Source organism: Myotis daubentonii, chromosome 16, assembly GCF_963259705.1.
Source record: "Myotis daubentonii chromosome 16, mMyoDau2.1, whole genome shotgun sequence".
In the NCBI taxonomy this organism is placed as follows: domain Eukaryota; kingdom Metazoa; phylum Chordata; class Mammalia; order Chiroptera; family Vespertilionidae; genus Myotis; species Myotis daubentonii.
Window position 1 is genome coordinate 4,691,495 of NC_081855.1, and position 21,986 is coordinate 4,713,480.

Here is a 21,986-nt window from a genome sequence, read left to right on the forward strand (position 1 = left end):
AACAGGAGACTGATTCATAGCACGTTGGCCTGTAAACCAGGGAGCTAGGCTCTGCGTCCTTGTCTCTGTCCTTGATCCATCTGGTTGGTGTGTGAGTGTTTACAGCCGCTGATGCTGAGGGACTGGCCATGGAGGCCGGCCTGCCTCTGCCCTCGGCCCTCTGCCCTCTGCCCTCGGCGGCGATGTGTGTGCGGCTGAGACAGCAAGGAGCCCGCAGATGTTCCCCCGGCTCAGAATTCGGGTCAACACTGAGTTCCTCCTGCAGCAAAGTGAGCTGGGCTGGCGCCCTCGTGTCATCACTACGGGAAGAATGAGTTTCCCAAGGTCTCTGACAAGTGAAACGCCAGTGGGATGTGGGGTTGGGGGAAGGTGGAGGGAGGGGTTACGGACAGCCAGCCTCACTGCCGGTGGGGCGTGGGGCAGGCAACAGGCGTGGTCTCCGCCCACTGGCCCCTTTTCCAGAGCTTCGCGAAGGCTGCGGACAGACTGGGCCGAAGATGGGGCTAGGAAATGCATACTTTTTAATGTGATGGTGTTTGTTTTGCTTTGAAATGTCCAATTGGAAGCCGTTTGCATTATTGAGTAAGTGGCGATCCCAGGAGCCTCGCCTTCCAGTCGGGGGCAGAGAGAGAGAGCCATTGACGACAACACAATATGCTCCAGTCAGACCTGTCGGCGCGCTGGGCCCTCCAGGGGAGGGCGGTGTGGCCTCGCACTGCCTCCCGTGGAGCTTGGCTGTGCCGTGGGGCAGCCTCTCGGTGTCCGTCCTCAGCGAGCCGCTCGGCTAGTGCCTGGAGGCCAGGAGGCTGACCAGTAGCCCGGCGGTCAGCGTGGCCGACGCGGCCCCCAGAGCAGCCCCGCGGCGGAGGGCCAGCTGCCTCCCCGACAGCCCGCTGGGAGGAGCCGGGAGCGCCAGGGCTGCGTCTGGAGCCCTGAAGTGGTCCGCGTGGCGCCCGGGGCTCGAGAACATCGTCAGGGAGACGCCAGGGCAGGTGCCTGTGGCCACTGCGGAGCAAAGGGGAGCAGCTCAGCGACCCCAGGCCGGGGAGGGTGGAGGGGGAGCCTGGCTGTGCCCGTCTGCCACAGGACCCGCTGACTGAGCTCAGCCCCCACGGGGGAGGCGGGGGGGGGGGGCACCGGAGGGGACCTGCGGGAAAGCGCTGAGAGCTGATTTTACGCACAGATAACATTACCACGGAGGTCAGGGGCGGCTTGTCCGGGGCTGAGCCTGCCTTTGTCATGACATGGCCCTCACAGTGGTTTCGAGTACATGTGACCTGCCTCGTGGATCATGTGCCCAGGCTGCAGTGCGGCCTCTGTGCCAGCTGGGGCGCGGCTGGCGCTCAGCACGGCCGGAGCAGGAGCCTGTGCCCTGAGCAGGACCATCGTTCCACCACAGACACCGGGTGTAAACAGAGGTGCCCGCCTCCGGTGCGGTGCAGGGAGGTAGGTGGGCAGTGCCCGCTCCAGGTAGCGAGCCAGGCAGACCTGCCCCCGCCAACAGGACAGCCGTGGGCCAGGGCGCGGCCTTCTGCCCTGAGCGGAGGGGGCGCTATGACCGCCCTCTCGGGCCTCACCTCTTGCCTTTGCCAGTGGAGGGACAGCGAGGAGACCTAGCTCCCAGCCCTGCCTCCCGGCTCGCGGCCTCACGTGGCGGAGGGCACGTGTGTGAGTGTGTCTTCCAGGGCTCAGACATCCTGGTTCCAGCCGCCCGACAGGCAGCCGCTGGCCTTTGTGTCTGAGCCCAGCAGAAGCGCCTCCAGCATTACCTGCAGACCCGGCCCCTTCCTCGGGCCTGGCTCTGGGGGCCCTGCTCGTGGGGTGCTCGGTGCCCTGCTGCTGCAGCCCCGCGTACTTCTCAGCCTGCAGGAGAGAGCCCGTGGGTCAGCCTGCCAGCCCTCCGGCACCAGGAGCTGGACCCCAAATCAGGAGCTCCCACTCCCCCCCCACCCCGACCTCCGTGCTGGGACTGCGCTCTGCTTCCCTCCCTGCTCCAGCGGCCCCAGAGCGCAGCCCGGCAGAGAGGAGGGGGAGCGGACCGCGGGGGAGCGGTGGACCGGGTGCGGCTGACCGGTCAGGGCTTCTATGTCAACGGTGAAGATCCTGGCGGGGTGCAGCGGTGCTGGTCTGGGTGCCGCCTCAGGCAGCCTCACGTCCTGCTGGGTAAGCCTCACCCACCTGCCTGCCTCTTCCGTGGCGGCTCCCTGCCTGCCGGCCTGTGACACCGGCCGCTGAGGCCGCACACGCTCGGGGTGGGGCAGGCCTTAAATGGTGCTGCTTTACATCCGTGCTGCCATCGTCTTACATGCCAAGAGGACTCGCTCCCCACACGAGGGCACAACCGCACCCCTGGGGACCAGGGGCTTGGAGAGGACACCCCTCCTGCCCTGCCCGCGGGCTGGCCTGCACGGGGCGGTGGACAGGATCTATGACGGCTTGCCCGGCGGGCGCACGCGGGTTCAGGCAGTTGCACTAGCCCTTTGCCTGGGGTTCGGCGGCCGGCTGGCTGAGGGGGCTTTCAGGGGTGCGCGTCTCTCTAATCGGAGAGCGAGCTGCTGCCATAGCCCCGTCTGGGCTCCATCACAGGACAGAACAGGTGGGTCCGCTGAGGCCCCACGAAGCAGGTGCCGGGGCCGCTCCGGGGGGCATCACTTCACCGGGCTGGCCGGGCGAGCGTGTCCCCAGGCCGGCGGCAGACTCACCTCCTCCGCAGCCAGCGCCCAGTCCATCCGCGCAGTGTAGGCGGCCAAGGCAGCCGCGGCCAGCACGCCGCAGACCAGCATGCCCAGCCAGAGGCCTGTGGGCACAGTGACAATGGGCACGTGTCCAGCGCCCACCCCGCCCTCTCCCTCCTCCTCCCCACATACCCATGGTTCTCATTCTGACCACAAAGGCCAGAACGATGCCCAGTGGGAGGCCGATGGCGTAGTAGGCGATGGCATTCACCAAGGCTCCGAAGGCCTGCCGGCCGGTTCCTCTCAGGACTCCGCCGTAGACACACTGGGCGGGAGCAGAGGGGCGGTGAGCAGGGATGGGGCGGAGGTGGCAGGCAGCAGGCACTTGCTAGGCGGTTTACTGAGCTCTCACGGGTGGTGCTCTCAGCCCCCTTTCCTCTGCGGAGACGGAGCCCGGGAGCCCAGGTCACGCCCCGTGTGGCACAGCGGCTGGGTTTCGGGCACAGCTCAGGGCCCGCCTTCGCCTCCACACCTCATCGCCGCCTAGAAAGGGCGGTAAAACCCGAGACTGCCCGCCAGCTGGCCCGGAGATGGGCCTAACACTCATTCGGAGATGTGAGGTGTTCCTATTCTTGCCGTAGCGAGTCACTGCAAACTTAGAGTTAAAAACAAGACACTATTGCTTTGTAGTTGGGATTGGAAGCCTGATGGGTCTCACCACGCTGAAGTCAAGCCTGCTGCCTTCTGGGCCAGAGACAACGTCTCCGCCTTTCCCAGCTCCGGGAGCTACCTGCACCCTGGGCTCCGCCGCTCAGGCCACAGTGGCGTCGCTCTCCCCTCGCTTCCCTCCTTCTCTGGCTCGCCGCCTCCCCTCGCATGAGGCCCCTGGGATGACGCTGGGATCTGGATAATCCAGGATCGTCTCCCCACCCAAGACCCTCGACATCGGAAAATTCCCAGGTCCCAGGATGAGCACGTGATACTCCTGCGGGCCGGCCGTCATTCTGCCTCCTGCCTGCAAGCGAAGGTGCTGTGCTGTCCACATGAGGCAGGCGGCCGCGCCCGCTCCGGGAAGTACGACTCCTGCTTTATTTCCTGGCCTCGTCCTCCCGAGGGACCCGGAGCTAACGAGCTGAAGAAGCGCAGGCACCGCTCACGCTCGTCAGCTCCGTCGCGGCAGCTGGGTTATTTTTACTTTGTTAAGATGAGGGCTGTGGAGTATGTTGTGGCTGCTACACGTTTGAGCAGAGACGTCATGCCCTGGGGACAGGAGGTGCTGCCTCTTAAGCTTTGAAATATGTGCACACGTTGCTCATTGTTATATATCAAGATACAGAAGATGATACTTTTGATTAAGAAAAAGACGTCTCCAGAATTATGCTCGATATGCTCTGGACCAGTATGTCTCAACCTGGGCGGTTTGCCTCCTGGAAGTGTTTGGCAATGGCTTTGATTGTCACAACTGGAGGGGGGGGGAGGGGGGAGGGTGTGCTCCTGGCATCTAGTGGGCTGAGGCCAGGGATGCTGCTGAACATCCTCCAGTGCCCAGGGCAGCCCTCCTGCAACAAGGAATGGTCAGGAGGGCCAAGCTCGAGAGGCCTTTAGAACACAAGGCCGTGGCAGGCAGTGCACAGGAGGGCCGGCGGCTGCGGGTCTGCCTAGGAGAAGCAATGGGCTGGTGGACTCAATAGTGAGCTCCAAGAGCTGAGATAGGCGGGAGAGCTGGCTCAGTTCTCCATGTACCCCACGGTGGCTGGAGGCAGAGATGAGCAGACCCGTGCCACCCACACCTCCCAGACAGTGGAGCCTGGGCATGGACAGAAGAGACACAAGAGGACCCAGAAGGACGTCAGCGGTAAGCAGACTTACAAACAGCCTGAGTGTGTCCCCAGCCCACACTCGGATCCTCCAGCAGGAAATGGGAGCCTTACCAATGGTCCGAGGTATCTGACCACAATCTCCAATCGGTGATTGGCTGGCCACTGAGCTATGCAAACAGGGAAGTGACCCCTAGGAAGCTAAGCTTAAAAATAAACAAGACACACACACGCACACAAAACTAAGCAGAGATACCAGCTGCAGGTTGTGGAGGCAGGATTCACAGAAATAGTCCAGGCAAGTTACTAAACAGAACAGCAGGCTGTGGGGAGAAGTCACACATGACAAGCTCCAGGATGGACCTATGCTAGGCCACAGAGCAGGTCACGGTACATTTTAAAACATTGAATTCATATAAAATATGTTCTCTGGCCATAACAGTGAAATTAGAGATGCCTACCAGAAAGAACCTGGAAACAGCCCAAATATTGAGAAATTAACACACTTCTAAACTCGAGTCAACAACTCACAAGAGGGATTTTAAATATTTTAAACTGAAGGACAAGGAGAACAACATGCCCAAGCCTGTTAGGTGCTGCGGACGCAGTGCGTGCTGGGGGGACGGGTGGCTGTGAAGGCCTAGGTCAGGAGAGGAGGAGCCCCGTCAGTAGCCTGGCATTCCACCCGCCGAAGCCAGTGAGGAGAGCAGACTGTACCAAGGAGCAGAAGGTGGGTGTAACCTGATCAGCGTGAGATCATCGGAACCAAGCAGCCTACTTCCTTGATGAGATCCGCAAAACTGGCAAACACCAAGGAGTCGACGTTGGTAAATAAGACCAAGAAAATAGCAGAGTGAAGCCACAAGTTACCAAGATCGAGAATGAAAGAAGGGACGTTGCTCCTGGCTATAAAGAAAGGATTATAAGGGAGTACTGTGAGCAACTTCATGCCAAAGAATTAGCTTAGTTGAAGTGAATACATTCTTAGAAAAACAAACTACCAAAACTAACTCAATAATAGAAGGGAAATATACCTATAACAAGTCAATAAATTGAATTACTTTAAAATCTTCTGACAAAAGCTCAGGCCCACATGGTATCATTGGTGAATTCTGTCAAATATTTAGAGGAGAAGCAATGCCAATCCTTCACAAACTCAAAAAGTGTAAGAGTAGAGAACACTTCCAAAATCCTTCTATGAGACCAGTGTCACCCTCACACCAAAGCCAGGCCAGGATATTACAGGGAAAAGATAAAAATTACTGACGAGCACTGGCCAGGCGGCACAGCTGGTTGGCGCATTGTCCTACACAACAAAGGTTGCAGGTTTGATCCCCGGTCAGGGCACATGCCTCGGCTGCAGGTACGATCCCCAGTTGGAGCACGTATGGGAGGCAACTGATGGATTTTTTCTCTCACAGTGATCTCTCTGTCTCTTCCTCTCTCTAAAAAAAAAAACAATAAAAACATATCCTTGGGTAAGGATTACAAGTATAATAAATAGAAAATTTAAAATTACAGGCGAATATTCCTCATGAATATAGATGTAAAATCTTTTAACGAAATATTAGCAAGCCAAATGCAGCAATATATAGAAAAGATATACACCATGATCTGGGGGCGTTTATCCTAGGAATGCAAGGTATAACATTTGAAAATCAGATCATGTAATTATACCACATGAACAGAACAAAAACCATAGGATTATCCCAATAGATACAGAACAACATCCTTCAAACCCATGAGAAAATGTTTCAATGCAGTAGGAGTAGAAGGGCTCTTCCTTACCCTGGTAAAGGGTGTTTGTAAAAACCCTACAGGTAACATATTTGATGCTGAAAGACTGAATGCTTCCCCCAGCATTGGGAACAAGGCACAGATGAAAGATCTTTCCACGTCTACTCAATATTGTCCTGAGATTCTAACCAGATGAAAAGGAAAAGGTAAAACTCTTTATTCACAGATGACACGATCCTATACGTAGGAAATCTTAAGGAATCCACATACGAAAAATGACTAAAGTGAATTTAACCAGGTCACAGGATAAAAGATCAATGAACAAAATCCCTTCACTGTAAACTCTCCGTTGGCGATAGTTTGACTTCTTTCCTGCATGACGCCAAGAGCCCACAGTGAGTGGGGGACCCTTGGGCCCCGACCCCAGGGTGCCTGCAGCACAGCCACTTCGGGAAACAGTTTGGCAGCTTCTTAGAAATTTAAACATAAACTTATTATTCAACCAAACAATTCAAGTCCTAGGACCGTACCAAGAGCAATGAAACCATACGTTCCCACAGAGACTTGTACGAGAATGTTCCCAGCAGCCTTAGTCATTACCGCCCAAACCAGAAACAACCCGGAAGCCCACTCCCTGGTGACTGGTAGGCAAAATGTGCTACACCCACACAGTGGACTGTCACTTGTCACAAGAAGGAACGAAGGCCTGAAAAAGTTCTACACCGCGGATAAACCGCAAAACGTCACCCTAAGTTAAAAAGGCAGCCACAAAAGACGACCTATGCTCCATTTACATGAGCTGTTCATAAAAGGCGAAGTTCGCACACATATGGAAAGCACCTCAGTGGGTGCCCGGGGCCGGCCAGGGGCAGGGACTGACTGTGAAACCGGCCCCCGGAAATTTGGGGGTGATGGGCAGATTCTGAAACTGGATTGCCATGATGGTTGACAACTCTACATTTACTTAAAATCATTCAGTTATTCACTGAAAATGTGTGAATTTTATGGTATCCTATCTAATAAAAGAGAAAAATGGTAATTGGCGTACGACGATACCCTTTTCATTGGCTAATCAGGGCTATATGCAAATTAACTGCCAACTATGATTGGCAGTTAACTGCCAACTAAGATTGGCAGTTAACTGCCAACAAGATGACGGTTAATTTGCATATGTAGGCACAATGCAGGGAGGCGAAAGGGAAAGCAGGAAGAAGCCCCCTGCCACTGACAGTGATTGGAAACCCAGGGGGGAGCTAAGAGCTGGGGGGCAGGGCAAAGGCGGCCCTGGGATCGCCTTTGCCCTGCCCCCCAGCCATGATCGGAGAATCAGGCACCTTTGCCGCCCTGGCCAGTGATAGCAGGAAGTAGGGGTGGAGCCAGCGATGGGAGCTGGACACAGTCGAAGCTGGCAGTCCCAGGAGCTAGGGGTCCCTTGCCTGGGCCTAAAGTGGAGCCCACGATCGCGGGGCCGCTGCAGCTGCGGGTCCCCACTGCCCGGGCCGGACGCCTCAGCCAGAGGCGTTAGGCTTGGGCAGGGGCAGAGCCTGCAACCGCGGGGATCTGGGGGTCCCCTGCCCAGGCCTGACACCTCTGCCGGAGGCCTCAGGCCTGGGCAAGGGGCCGATCCGGTGATTGGTGATCGGAGGATGATGAGGGTCAACTCCTCTGGCCGAGGCATCAGGCCTGGGTGGAGGGCTGAGCCGGGGATTGGGGGGATATGATGGTCCCCTTGCCCAGGCCTGAAGCCTGGGTCAGAGGCATCAGGCTTGGGCGGGGGGTTGAGCAAGCGATCAGAGGGAGATGGGGGTCCCCTGCCCAGGCATGATTCCTGGGCCAGAGGCCTCAGGCCTGGGCGGGGTCAGAGCCAGTGATCGGGGGGAGATGGGGGCCCCCTGTCCAAGCCTGACACCTCTGGCGGAGGCGTCAGGCCTGGGCAAGGGGCTGATCAGGTGATCAGAGGGTGATGGGGGTCTACGCCTCTGGCTGAGGCATCAGGCCTGGGCAAGGGGCAGAGCCAGCAATCGGAGGGGTCTGGGGGCCCCCTGCCCAGGCCTGATGCCTGGGCCAGAGGCATCAGGCCTGGGCTGGGGGCAGAACCAGTGATGGGGGGAAATGAGGGTCCCCTGCCCAGGCCTGACGCCTCTGTCAGAGGCGTCAGGCCTGGGCAAGGGGCTGATCCTGCGATTGGAGGGTGATGGGGGTCAACGCCTGAGGGCTCCCAGTATGTGAGAGGGGGCAGGCTGGGCTGAGGGACACACACACCCCCCACACCCAGTGCACGAATTTCGTGCACCGGGCCCCTAGTGTGATTATAATTCAATAAAAGTATAAAAACGAAAATAATGTCCATGGAAAACATAAATGAAGAACAACGTCAACATAGCCGGGAGGAAAGGCCCCTTGCAATTGCTAGTTGCAAAGTTGTGTCCAAGTTCCCTGCGGCGAACGTGAGCGGAGAAGCGCTGCCTGGGGGGGAGGCAGGCCTAGCCCTGAGAAGCACGCTCTCCAGCCACTGCCAGCGTCAGGAGGAGCACTGTGACCAGTCACCCTAACAGCATCTCTGACCCCCACAAGGTAGTTCCCCTTCATGGTCCATGATAAAAGCTACAGATACGACGACAGAACACAGCCCGGAGGACGCGTGCTGCGGGCGGGGGGGGGGGGGGGGGGGAGGGGGGGGGCGCCCACCAGTGCTGCGCCTGTGCTCTCTGAACGCCCAGCCAGACTCAGAGGGAAGTCCCAGGGCGTAGCAGCGGGGCAGTGAGCGCTGGGCCCGGGGAACCCCCAACACCTGCCCCCCTACCACAAACCAGCTCTCCCCGGGTGGATTCCGGAGCTGGGCTCTGCGCTGCTGGGCTCGCCTAACTCAGGTGGCAAGAGGAGACACAGGGTTCCCACTCCTGCTTGGGAATGAGCCCGCAGTGCTCTCTTCCACGCCGCGCTTTTTCAACCCCCCAGAGTTCAAGTCTGTGCTCAATGGAACCTCCCTTTAGTGGGCGAAGGAGAGAAAATTCCAGTCCCTCTGCATTCAGGATTGACCCCCCCCTTCCAGAGATGTCCCTTCGCACTGGCTACAGGTGTGGTTGCCGTCGAGCTCCTGGCCAGGCAGGGCCCAGGTCAGTGCCTGTGGCCCCGGCTCAGGGGAACGAGGACGGACAAAGATCTGTGCGCTTACGCTGGTGCAATTTTTCAGTTTTGCTCACCTGCATTCATCGTTTGGCTTGTTGGAGTTGCGGGAGGCAAGGGGGCCATTGTTTTGAATAAAAATCGACCTACTATGAGTAAATACTCCGGGCACTCACTGTACAGGTAGCCCTCTCCATGCAGCGATACATAGAGAGGCCCCGGGGAGGGCGGCCCAGCGGTACTCACACAGATGGCCTCAAACAGCTGGAAGACGATGTAAATGGGCATGACCTTGTTCACCAGGGCAATGACCTCCCTGCAGGGGAAGCAGGAGCGAACCTTCGGTGGGAGCACTGAGACAGGACTTATTCTGAGACCTCCCTCTCTTACACCTCCTCCCAACATGGTCACCCATGAAACCCAGCTCCCCTGGCCCGAGTCTCCATGTCTGTGGGTCTCTGGACAGGCAAGTGGCGGAGGCCAGGCCTGGGGGAACGGGCCCAGATGCTGGCGTCTCTCTGTGAGGGCAAAGCCAGGCCTAGCCCTGCTCCCTGTGGATCCAGGGCCAAGCCAGGCTTGTGACAGCCCCTGTGACATTTCCCAGAGCCGGTGAAGAAAACCGATTACCTACTCATCATTGGTGAAGATATAACCCAGGTTGTTTTTCAGGAGGCTCAGCAGGGCGCCGATAACCAGCGAGGTGCCAACTGAAAGAGACGGAGGAAGAGCATTCGGCTAAACACAGCCCATGGCAAGTCCAGCCGGTCGGCACAGGTCAGCCCAGCCCCCACACCAGGGCCTCACGTCCTGCATTAGAGCCAGCCACTGGGACTGTGATATTATTTTGCCGTCCTGTAGGAAGGACAACATATAAAATGCCTTTCCCGTGGTTCTCCAAGTGGGGTTCCTGGGCCAGCAGCATCAGGATTGCCTGGTCACGTGCTGGAAATGCCGACTCTCAGACCCGCATCTCTATCTTGCGAGCCAGAATCTGCCCGGGGAGGCCGGGGCCTGTGCTGTGGGCTGTCTCTAGGGCAGTGGTCGGCAAACTGCGGCTCGGCAAACCGCGGCTCGCGAGACACATGCGGCTCTTTGGCCCCTTGAGCGTGGCTCTTACACAAAATACCGGCTTTTGCACATGGGCCACGAAGTTTCAATCACGCTGTATGTGCGTGTCCGCACGTGGTATTTTGTGGAAGAGCCACACTCAAGGGGCCAAAGAGCCGCATGTGGCTCGAGAGCCGCGGTTTGCCGACCCCGGCTCTAGGGGATCCAGTGCCACCTGAAGCCTGAGCACCCTGCTCTCCGCAGAGGAGCTGATCTGAACCTGTCGGCCCAGAGCCGAGCCCGGTGAGGACAGCAGGTTGGTTCCTTCTGAGGGGTGGCCTGGGCGGCCCCGCTCCTGGGGGTGCTGGAGGGCAAGCCTGCAGAGCTCCCTGGGCGGCCGGGGGGAAGCGCCTGGGGAGGGTCACACTAAGGTGTGTGGTGGCAAGCTGCCCCCAGAAGGCCCGGAGCCCAGCAGAGGGGTGGGGAAGGAGCGCAGCAGGCTAGAGTGGGGGCTGAGGTACCGTCCACGTATCAGCCAGGGCTGCTCTGGGCCCGACACAGGTGTAGCCGGTGGAATAGGACTGGCCGCTCCATGGCAGCCCTGCCGCCAGCACCCAGGCCTCCCCGGCCCAGGCCCTTGGCCCCCCAGCTTGCCAAGTCCCCTCCCCTGGGAGAGGACTCCCCCCACCTGTGCAGAGCACGCCTGAGACGGCAGATCGCTGGGCTTGCACGGTGTCTGCAGCTCCCAGGGACGTCCCTACTCGGACGCAGACAGAGATGCTGAGCCCCATGGGAATCTGGGATCAAGATAAGAAGGTGCTGTCAGTGGAGCCAGCCTGGGCCCTGGGATGGGGTGGCTGGCTGTGAAGCAGCCCCCAAGCCCCCCAGCCCCGGCCGAGGAGGAGCAGGAGGGCTGGATGGATCCCAGGCAGCGTAAGAAGAGCTGCTGCAAACAGGCGGTGGCCTCTGGTGCTGGGCGATGGGGTGGGGATAGTGAGCCAGCCATCGCCGCCCCATCCACCCATCAAACGTCACAGGCAGACGGACCTTGCAGTCAAACTCACTGTGTTCCCCAAACTCATGAGAAAGTGAATGTTTAAATGGCCCTAAGTTGCCAGGAAAGCTCCCTGGAGGAAAAAAATGTTTCCGTAAAAACCATCTGTGAAAATAAGAATCACCTTATAAGTTAGTTTTGTAAGTGTAGGTTTTTATGACCCTTTGCTAAGCCTGCAGTCACAGCCTGCATGCCCAGGGGCCTGGCGGGTTTGCACATGAGTGACACGGACAGCCATGTCTCTAGACTCTAGAGAAAGGAGGGACCCTGTCGGAGAAGAGGATCCCCCGGGACTGTCACCCAGTTCTCTCTAAGGCAGCGGTTCTCAACCTGTGGGTCACGACCTCTTTGGCGGTCAAACGACCCTTTCACAGGGGTCACCTAAGACCATCCTGCATATCAGATATTTACATTACGATTCATAACAGTAGCAACATGACAGTGATGAAGTAGCAACGAAAACAATTTTATGGTTGGGTCACAACATAAGGAACTGTATTTAAAGGGCCAGAAGGTTGAGAACCACTGCTCTAAGGGGTGCAGGGATATGGGCCCAATGCTAAATGGAAAATGCAGAAATCCAGATTAGGTGTAAAATCTCCTCATTTTAAAATGGTGTTAATTAGAAAAGAATTCTTCCAACACCAGGTGAGTTCAGTGTCAGCCCCGGGGTGGCTGGGGTTGTCTGTGTGTGAGTCTGGCAGGGCCTGGACCTGACGGGCATGGGGAGCCCGGGAGGGCCCCTTGGGACAGAGTGACAGCCTGCTCCCTCCTGTGCCGCCGCAGGACAATGGGGGTGCTGATCGGGCAGAGGGCACTCACCATGTAGGTGACTGTAGCCACCTCGTAGATGACGGCCTGGGCAGAGAGATCCACCATGCTCAGCAGGCCTGCAGAATGCGGGGGTGAGCAGACCTGGGCCAGCCCTGAGGCCCTGGGCTGACGGGGCACCCTCCGCTTTGGGGTAAGTGGCTTTGAAGGGCAAATTCACAACCAAACATGTCCTGCTGGGCCTCCAGCCTTCCAGGAAAGCCCTGCCCAGCCACGGAATTTCCTGCAGGCTGTTCCCGGGAGGGTTTGGCTTGCGAGCTGAACGCGAAGCATGTGGCCTGGTGTGCAAAGACAACTGGGCCACAACCCGCATGCCCGGAGCCTGGCGGGCTCGCACATGAGCGACAGGACCAGGAACCCCAGCTGGCCCGCGGAGCAGCTCTGGACAGCGCTCTGTGCCGGGCCTGGCTTCCTGGCTGTCCATGGGGCAGGGCCGCCTGGAAGGTCCTGGGCGAGTGCAGCCCGGCGCGGCTCTCAGGCAGTTTGGACTCCGTGCTGAGTGCTCAGGGGAGAGCCACGCCGCCAGGCCCACGCGCACTCACGCACCATCCATTCCACCTCCCACTCGCTCGGCGACTCGCCACCTGCACTGGGTGCCCACTCAGTGCCAGGGCAGTGCTGGCATCCACCACAGAAGGCCAGGCCTGCCCCCGGGAGCTCACAGACTGAGGGGAGACAGTGTACCACCGGCCTGGCCTGGGCGACGGGCCAGCTACCTGTCAGGGAGGGGCTTCTGAGCTGGGTGAGCCGCCCACGGGGTCCCCCACCCCACCCCTGCCCCCGCCCCCGCCCTTCCACATACCCATGAGGAAGCTGCCGATCTCGTAGGCCCACCACTCGATGCATATCATGAGCATGCTGGGGAGGGCCAGGGAGAAGAAGGGGCCCCAGTCCTGCAGGCACTGCACGGACCAGCCTAGGAGCAGAGGCCTGAGCTGAGCAGCCGCCCCTGCGTGCCCCCTGCCAGGCCCCGACGGCCATGGGCTCTGCCCACGTGGCATCTTACACAGGGCCTGCGGCTGGCCCAGTGCTGGTGGGGACTCGGAAAAGGGCGTGGAGACAGGGCACCCTCCACCTGGCCAGGGCCACGGAGCAGCCGGGGGTGGGGGAGCCCCGCGTGCGGGCGGGTGTCCGCTCCATCTGTGATACCACAGGATCTAGGGCAAGTGCCCTGCCCTTTTGGGCTCTGCCTGCTCATCTGGAGATTTCCGTCCTTATCTTTGCCCTGCTTCCCAGAAGGGTCGGGGGAGGGCGGCATGACTGAGGCCAGAGGATGAGCCCTAGGGCCGTGCAGACATGGGAGGGGACACCCTGGCCTGGATGAGGCCCGGGCCTGAGCTGGGCCTGAAATGCCTGGAGATGGAGCCCACAGGCTGCCGTCAGGTGTCAGGAGGCAGAAAGGCTCGGAACTGGGAGCCTGGGAGCAGACAGGCATGGGTTCGAGGCCAGCCCCCACGTGCACCATCGTTGGCATTTTGGGGAAATCGCTGCCTCTCCGGGTCTGTTTCCTCCGTGTAAAGGGAATGGGAACAATAAGGGCCCGTAGCCGGGTCAGGAGTGCCGGCCGCCGGGCTGACACCGAGGATTTTGCCTGTTGCTGTTACTCCTGAGTGAGATCCCGGGGCCAGTGGAAGGCTCCCTGCGCCTGACTCCTGCGGGGCTCTGCACCGTGGGGCATGGGGTGAGGGGACCCCGGGACTTCGGGGTGGGAGTCCTGAGGGGGAGAGCAAGGCCCTGAAGGGAAATAGAAGCAGGTCGGGGATGGGGCTCCTCCAATGGGGCTCCAGCCGGCCCTCTGCCCGCCCAAGCAGCGCCCGGGCCGCACAGGGGCCGAAGCAGGCGGCCCACCTGCCCACGTCTCCCGATGCAGCTTCCTCAGCACGATGTAGAGCAGCAGGAAGACCGTCTGCACGAACTGGGAGAGGGTGTTGGCGTAGGCAGAGCCCCTGGGAGGGGAGACGGCAGGGCTGGGCTGAGGCCAGCACGGCAGAGGCAGGCAGGGCTCGCTCAGGCTCCCGGGACCCGTCTGGCCCTGGCTCTTTGTTGGGGCGTCCCCATCGAATTCCTCGTGACCCCCCCACTTCTGGACGGTGCCAGCAGCCTCCACAGTCTTTGTCGTGGGTGAAGCAAGGATGACAACTGACCTGCCCCAGGCGGGGTGGGCACTGGGTGCGCATGTCTCCGACAGCCCCCCAAGCCCAGCGGCCTCACCTGACCCCCAGGCTCAGCACCAAAACCAGGACGTAGTTGGCCAAGGCGTTGATGAAGTTGCCCACGAGGCCGCTGAGGACTTGGGGCCAGACGATCCCCTGGAATAAAGGAAAACCGGCCTGGCCTTGCTATGGGCTGGGCAGGACCCGGCGTGGGGGCACATGTAGGGGTGCAGAGAGGCTGGAGATCGGGCTCCCCACGGGCCTGCACCCGAGATCAGGGCGCGCAGACTCGGACTCGGACACTGAGAGGGAGAGAGCCCCCGCCCCCGGGTCTGGGCAGAGCGCTAGCCACCCTCCAGCCAGGGGCTTGTACCTGGTTTTGCAGGTATTTTGCCAGCAGGCTGTAAAGAAAAATCACCTGCATAAAATAAACACACCCACAGTAAACCACCACCAAAACATGACCAGGTGAACGTTAGCAGGGATTTCTTAGGGATCTGAGTTTGGGGCAATTACTTCGCCAAACTACGTGGGGGCCCCACAGGGAAGCTTCACCTGGGTGCATGCTCTGGCCCCACCCATGGGAGAGGCCGAGGCCTCGGGTGACACGCCGGCAGGGAATGTGGCTCTGAGAGCGCAGGCAGCAGGCACCTGCCAAGGCCAAGGGCTGGCGGGTGCTGGCAGCCACCCCAGGCCTCCCACCCGCTTAGGAAGGCTGCCCAGTGGCCTGGTTCAGGACACACCAGATCCCGAATCCACAGGCGTGACCACCTGGCACCTGGCTCTGGTTGCTGGAGACAAGAATCTGGAGGGAGTGGTGGGAGCTGAGCAAGGCTGGCCGCACCAGCAGCCTCGCTGAGCAGGTTTAAGGCCCCGTGAAGGGCAGGGCCTTTTTTCTCTGTGGAGCACAGGGGTCCGGGGCGTGTGTGTGCGTGTGTGTGCGTGTGTGTGCGTGTGTGTGTGTGTGTGTGTGTGTTGTCTGTGCTCTCTCTGTCCTCTGTCAAAGCCTGGCCGGGCCTGTGCCGTGTGCCCCCTCCCTTCCTTTAGCCTCCACTCGGATGTAGCACAGCGTCCCGAGGGTGGAGCTGGAACTGCACTGCCTGCGTTCAAAGACTGGCTCTCCCACTCAGGAGCCGTGTGATTCTCGGCATTACTGGCCTTCGCCTGTTTCCTCATCGGCCTGGGATACTATGTGTGCACCTAATGTACATGCACACGCATAAGCAAGGTGATTACACAACAGTATTCGGCATATTTAAGCACTCCAAGTGCTAGGTGAGCATTATGTAAGTCTTACTATTGCTCATTAAACTTCGCAGCTGCGTCTTGTGGGAGGGACTTGCTTTACCTAACACGGGAGTGTCCCTGGGATAACTCTGTGGGGTGGGTTCCCCTGCGCGGGCACATGGCCCTGTTGGACAAAATACCATCCTGGTCTGAAGAGCAAAGCCCGGTATCTAGGGAAACCAGCCCTTCCACGTGGTTTCCATGATGCGAAGAAACCCGGAGCTGGCCGGGCCGGCCAGGTCCCAGGTCGTGGCACTGGCCTTTCAGGGTGGGGGGCCGGGGTTCGCCCTGCCAGGCCTGGGCGTCTGTAAAGCACTCGCTTTCTCCCCCGTTTTCTCCTCAAGAACATCGCCCCCTGGTGCCATGGAGGATGAAGGGGCTTGAGAGACAGGAAGACAACTCCAGCTGGCAAGGCCAACCCTGACACAGAGCTGCCAGGGAGGGACGTGTGTCACTGAGCTTCAACCCCCGAGCGTGGCCGTGGACTCCAGCGCAGTCTCAGTGGACAGGCTGCTTATTTAGCTCTCGGTAAGTTCACGGAGAAGAAAGAAGGGAATAGTCAATAAGGAGTCTTAGAAAAAGTTTGTTCAATGGATTAAAGTCTTACATGTAAAAATGAAAACCATGAAGGGGTTCAAAGAGAATGTACACAAATGTTTAAATAATCTTGATATAGGTTAAGTGTTTCTAAGCTCATCAAATACAGACACTATAAGGAATAGGATGTATCGATCTGTTCCGTATACATTAAAAATTCTTTAAGTGGCCCTGGCCAGTTTGCTAAGTGGATAGAGCGTCGGCCTGCGGACTGAAGGGTCCCCGGTCCGATTCTAGTCAAGGGCACATGCTCAGGTTTCAGGCTCAATCCCCCGGTGGGGGGTGTGCAGGAGGCAGATGATCAGTGATTCTCTCTCATCATCGATGTTTCTATCTCTCTCTCCATCTTCCTTCCTCTCTGAAATCAATAAAAATATATTTTAAAAAATTCTTTAAGTCAAATATATCAAAAAATTGAAAGGCAAGTGACAAACTGAAAAGTGCAACATATGTGTCAAAGGGTTAAGCTATTATTTAACAAATTATTATAATTAGAAAAAGATTAACCCATTATAATAAGCAATTCACAGAAGAAAAACAAATGATCAGCCCGGCTGGCGTGGCTCAGTGGTTGAGCATCCACCTATGAACCAGGAGGTTGCGGCTCAATTCCCAGTCAGGGCACAGGCCCGGGTTGGGTGCAGGCCTGCAGGAGGCAACCGATCAATGATTCTCTCTCATCATTGATATTTCTCTCTCCCCCTCTCCCTTCCTTCTTGGAATCAATAAAAATATATTTTTTAAAAAAAGAAAAACAAATGATCGATAAATCCATGAAAAAATGTTTCATTTCATTGACAATAAAATACATGTTAAAACAAGTTATTTCTAATTGGAAAAAATGAATAATACTCTGCTGATGAGAGTGTTGTGAGTGGGAGTAGAAATGCTACAAATTGGTATCAAAAGCTGTTGGCAGAGGAACTCCAATTCTACTAATGCATCTTAAGGAAATCATTACAAATGTTCACAAAGTTTTTCTATAAGAATGTTTATCAAGTCTTATTTATAATAATGAATATAGCGAGCAACCCAAATACCTAACATATAGGGATTGGTTAAAAACTTGTGGCTCAATGAGGTACTATGTTGCCTTTGAAGTGGGTGTGAAGGAAGCTGTTTAATCATATTAAGGGACTAATGACTTATTTGAAAGGGAAAGGGCAGGTTATAACACAATATACACACACTGGCCTCGTTTCAAACTGCATATGTGTATGTGTGTGTGAAACCACGCATCCGTGAGTAGAAACAGTCCTGGAAAGAGGACCTACGTTCTCTCTGGATGGTAGGATTATAGGTGATTTGAGATTTTTCTTCCCCAGGCTTTCTACAATAAATGGTTTCCTAATCAGAAAAACATGCTCGGTTATTTTTAAAAGTTCAGTCTGCACGGACCAGAAGGGGAACTTCTCTCGGACCCCTGCCAGCATCCTCACTGCAGTGGGAAGTCGCTGCAGGCTGATGACCGGGTGGAAAGGTGAAAAGCCCAAATTTGGGAGAGGGGATGCCCACCGCCTCCAGGCTCGGCACTCACCGGAAGTGCGGGCATGAAAATCAGCACGTATTCGTGGGTGAGCCTGCAAGAGAACAGAAGCTCCAGAGCGGGCAGGCTGTGCCCTCCTCAGCCGGGGCACCCTGGGGACCCCGGGTTTGCGGAGAGCTCTCCCAGGCCCTGCAGGTATCGGCCAAGACCAGTGGGTGCTGCCAGAGGAGGAACCCCAGGACCACCACAGGGGCCTCCAGGCCAGGGGACTTGCATTGGGAGTCACCTGTGGCTTGTAAGGGGGTAAAAAAAGTTCTCTGATCAAGAACTAGCACATGAGTGCACATACTATAAGTGAACAAGGCACTCCATGAGGGCGTTTCTAAAATTAATGATAAACGGTGTAGTTCGTCAGAAATTGGTTCAGTCCTCTTTCTCCTCTTTGGAATATGGGGTAGTGCACACTCCATTTCTTTTTTTTAATCCTCACGGAGGATATTTCTCCATTGATTTTTAGAGAGAGGGGAAAGTCGATGTGAGAGAAACACATTGCTTGGTTGCCTCCTCACGGGCCCTTGGGTCCACAGGCCGACGCTCTATCCACTGAGCAACCCGCTAGGGCCACACTTGTTTCTTCAAAAAGCAGCTGGTGCTGGGACACAAATGCAAACAACATGCAAATCCCTTATTGGCCTCTGCTCCCAGATGAAAACCTGCCGTTTGTCTGCCCCCTGCTGGTCGCAGGCAGAGCAGCATGCGGTGCGGAGACTCCCCAACCCCAACCTGGACCCCGCCCCAAGCGGCACCGGTGTGCTTCTGACCGGGAAGCGGGGCGCCCGGGGGTGTGGGGGGGGCTCCTTTAGGGTCCCCTGCGCGGCCCGCCTTACCTGGACACGGCCGGGTCCTGCCGGAGCAGCAGCAGGAGGTGCTGGGTGTTGAGGAAGAGCGCCCAGCAGGGGAAGCAGCAGAGCAGCAGGATGAGCGCGCCCCGCTGCAGGATGACCCCCACGTGCTTCTTGTTGGGGCTGCCGAAGCTCTGCAACACGGCGCCGGCTCAGCGCCCGGCCGGCCCGGCCTCAGGGGCACCCAGCGCCCGCAGCAACGCCCGGCCTCAGGGCCACCCAGCGCCCGCAGCAACACCCGGCCTCGGGGGCACCCAGCGCCCGCAGCATCGCCCGGCCTCAGGGGCACCCAGCGCCCGCAGCATCGCCCGGCCTCAGGGGCACCCAGCGCCCGCAGCATCGCCCGACCTCAGGGGCACCCAGCGCCCGCAGCATCGCCCGGCCTCAGGGGCACCCAGCGCCCGCAGCATCGCCCGGCCTCAGGGGCACCCAGCGCCCGCAGCAATGCCTGGCCTCAGGGGCACCCAGCGCCCGCAGCATCGCCCGGCCTCAGGGGCAGACGCCGGCCCGCGCGGCCCAGGGGGCTCCCGCTGCAGGGGCCGCGGCCCAGGCCTCTCAGAGCTGTTCACAGAGCACCGCCCCAGTCTCCCCCCCCACCCCCCGCCCCCCCCCCTCCCGCCCTCACACCCCCCGCCCCCACGCCGCCCCAGTCCTTCCGAGCGCTATTTCCCCTCGCGGCCGAGGCCGGGGCTGGAGAGCATTCACCAAGTCACCTGCTAGTAAGTGGCAGCAGGGCCCAAACCAGGTCCCCAGGTCCACCCGAAGCCCAGAACTCGGGTCCCCGAGGCTGGGCGCCCTCAACATCTGACACACGAGCAGGGACCCTCTCCACCCCTTCCTGCCAGGCTCGCTGCCCGCCCCGGCTTCGGGGAGGTCTGTGTTCCTGGCAGCACTTGGTCCTTAGGGAGCACCGAGGAGCCTTTGGGGGTCCCCACCCCACTTTGGGCAGCGTGGAGGGACGGCTCTGCCCTGCCCGGCTCCCGGAGGCGCGCCTACCTGGGACATCAAGGTGTCACATGCCGAGGAAAAGCCCAGGCCCACGGAAACTCCGCAGACATTGATGAACTGATGCCAACAGGAGGAAACAGGCTGGTCAGGCGCTGCCCAAGGAGGGGCCTGCATCCGGGCAAGGCCGCCCAGCAGCAGCTGAGACCCCTCCCGGCAGCCTGCCCGCAGGCTGTGTGCCATCTGGTGAGGGGCCCGTCCCCGCTGGGATGCAGCTGTCAGCCCCTGTGCTGGGTCTTGGGGGGGGGGGGGGGCTGGGGAGGGGGCAGGGGGCGTCCCTGAGTCCTGCTTGTACTCACGGCCACGGAGAGGGTCACTGAGGCCAGCTCCACTCTGCCCAGGTGCCCACAGAACACCGAGCTCACGACATAGATCATGAAGGACAGCACCTGGAACAGGAACTGGACAGGGCAGCCTGGGTCAGGGGCGCCCGGCACAGCCCCGCGGTCACCAGGGACCCGCAGAGTCCCTGAGCCCCGGCACAGCCCACACCCGGGAAGCTGTGTGCTGAGCCGGCCCAGCAGCCAGGGCTGGAGCCAGGAGGCAGCGCTGCTCCCGCTGTGCCCTCCACGGCTGTGTGGACCCCTGGCTGCAGGTTTATTGCCCAAACGTGCAGCCATGAGACACGGGGCAGGAGCCCGGGATTAACGCAAGTATTCACTACTGCTGCCCATGCCATGGAACCAATGGCCAGGCCACAGATAAACAAAAAGAGGAGGAATAAAACCCATCCAAATCTTAGCAATGGCCCTGGCCAGTGTGCTCAGTGGTTAGAGAGTCCACTTGCTCACCAAAGGGTTTCGGGTTCGATTCCAATCAAGGGCATGTACCTGGGTTGCAAGTTCGATCCCCAGCCTGGTCGTGGTGCGTGTAGGAGGCAAGCAATTGATGTGTCTCTGTCACATCAATGTTTCTCTCTCTCCCCTTACCCCCTCCTCTCCACTCTCTCTGAAAATCAATGGAAAAAATATCCTCAGGTGAGAATAAAAAAACAGTCTTAGCAATGACTATGTCCGGGTGGTGGGATTAAAGATGAATTTCTTTCTTCTTTATAACTTTTTGTTTTGTCTGAAACTTTTACAAGGAACACATCAATTAGCTTTTGTGATTAAAAAAAAAAATGTATCTGAAGACAGTTTCCTTTGTCGATAAAAAGGGCAGCGCCCGGCTGGTGTGGTTCAGTGGTTGAGTGTTGACCCATGAACCAAGAGGTCACAGTTGGATTCCCGGTCAGGGCACATGCCCGGGCTGTGGGCTCGGTCCCTGGTAGCGGGCGTGTAGAAGGCAGACAGTGATTCTCTCTCATCATGATATTTCTCTCTCTCTCTCCCTTTCCCTTTCTCTCTGAAATCAATAAAATATGTAAATAAATAAATACATACATGAAAAGGGCAGCGGGCCCCCTTCCCCTGCACACACCTCTCAGGGGAGGCCTGTGGCTCCTGCATCGGTGGCTCTCACTTGTCACTGTGAGACCTCCCACCCCCACCTGCCTGTGGGTTCCCAAAGGAGGACAGGAGGTCCCTGCTGAGCGTGGCCAGGCCCCACCTCTACCCCCGGCACCGTCCAGGGACGGCCGTCCGCGATCACCTGCTTTGGGCGGCAGCCCCTGGTGCAGTCTGAAGGTGGCCAACGGGGGGAGTTTCTGGGGAAGGGTCGTGGGCAGCCCCTGGCACACCCAGGTCATGACTGGAGCAGCTGGCCCCACCCGCCCCGCATGCCACCTCCTTACCAGGGGTCCAGACAGGACGAAGAGCCTCCATGCCTCAGCCCGAAAGCCCACGGGGACCAGCTTGCTGAGGGCAGGTCCGCAGCCCCCGCGCTCCGGGCGCACTGCGTCCTGGAGGCTGTCCATCGAGCCCTGGCTGCTGGCTGGGCTCCCGTGCCTGAGCACCCCCTTGGCCAGCCTCACCGGGCAGCCGAGTCACCTTGCAGCCTGGCTAATGAGTAAGGAGAGGGAGGAGGGCTGCCTTGAAGACCAGCTGGGGGTAAGCCTCGCCTCCTGGGCAGCCCACTGGCCCTGGCCCCGGGCCAGGAAAGGGCAGTACAGAGCCCTGGCCGCCTGGGAGGCACCTGGGCTGACGCCTGTGGGGGCCTTGTGTCTGCTCTCCCCCCGGGTCAGCAGCGAAACCTCGGAGGGGGGCTTGGGGGCAGAGCAGGGGTGTGCTGGGCGAGGGGGGGCGGGGACCCTGGGAGCCTCACATGTTGGTGTGGTCGTGCCCAGATGGCACCCATTTCACAGATGAAGAAATGGAGACAGAGAGCCAGG

General features: G+C 58.7%; 1 protein-coding gene across 3 annotated transcripts; it reads right to left on the bottom strand.

Moving 5' to 3' along the window:
• Window positions 1–504: 504 nt before the first annotated feature.
• On the bottom strand, window positions 505–21,649 carry SLC47A2 (solute carrier family 47 member 2). 3 transcript variants are annotated; one of them, XM_059668447.1, is made up of 17 exons: window positions 21,450–21,649; window positions 20,017–20,118; window positions 19,709–19,777; window positions 18,698–18,846; window positions 17,862–17,904; window positions 14,814–14,858; window positions 14,499–14,596; window positions 14,136–14,233; window positions 13,090–13,203; window positions 12,279–12,346; window positions 11,091–11,199; window positions 9,987–10,062; window positions 9,602–9,671; window positions 2,868–3,000; window positions 2,703–2,797; window positions 1,770–1,863; window positions 505–1,005 (listed from the first exon to the last, which is right to left on the bottom strand). In XM_059668447.1, the coding sequence occupies exons 1-17, from the start codon at window positions 21,570–21,572 to the stop codon at window positions 785–787; spliced, it is 1,707 nt and encodes a 568-aa protein (XP_059524430.1). In that variant the 5' UTR covers window positions 21,573–21,649; the 3' UTR covers window positions 505–784. The 3 variants fall into 3 exon arrangements, with proteins under 3 accessions (XP_059524430.1, XP_059524431.1, XP_059524432.1); XM_059668448.1 differs by lacking the exon at window positions 17,862–17,904 and having other exon boundaries at window positions 14,814–14,841; XM_059668449.1 differs by lacking the exon at window positions 1,770–1,863 and having other exon boundaries at window positions 825–1,005.
• Between the last annotated feature and the right edge of the window lie 337 nt (window positions 21,650–21,986).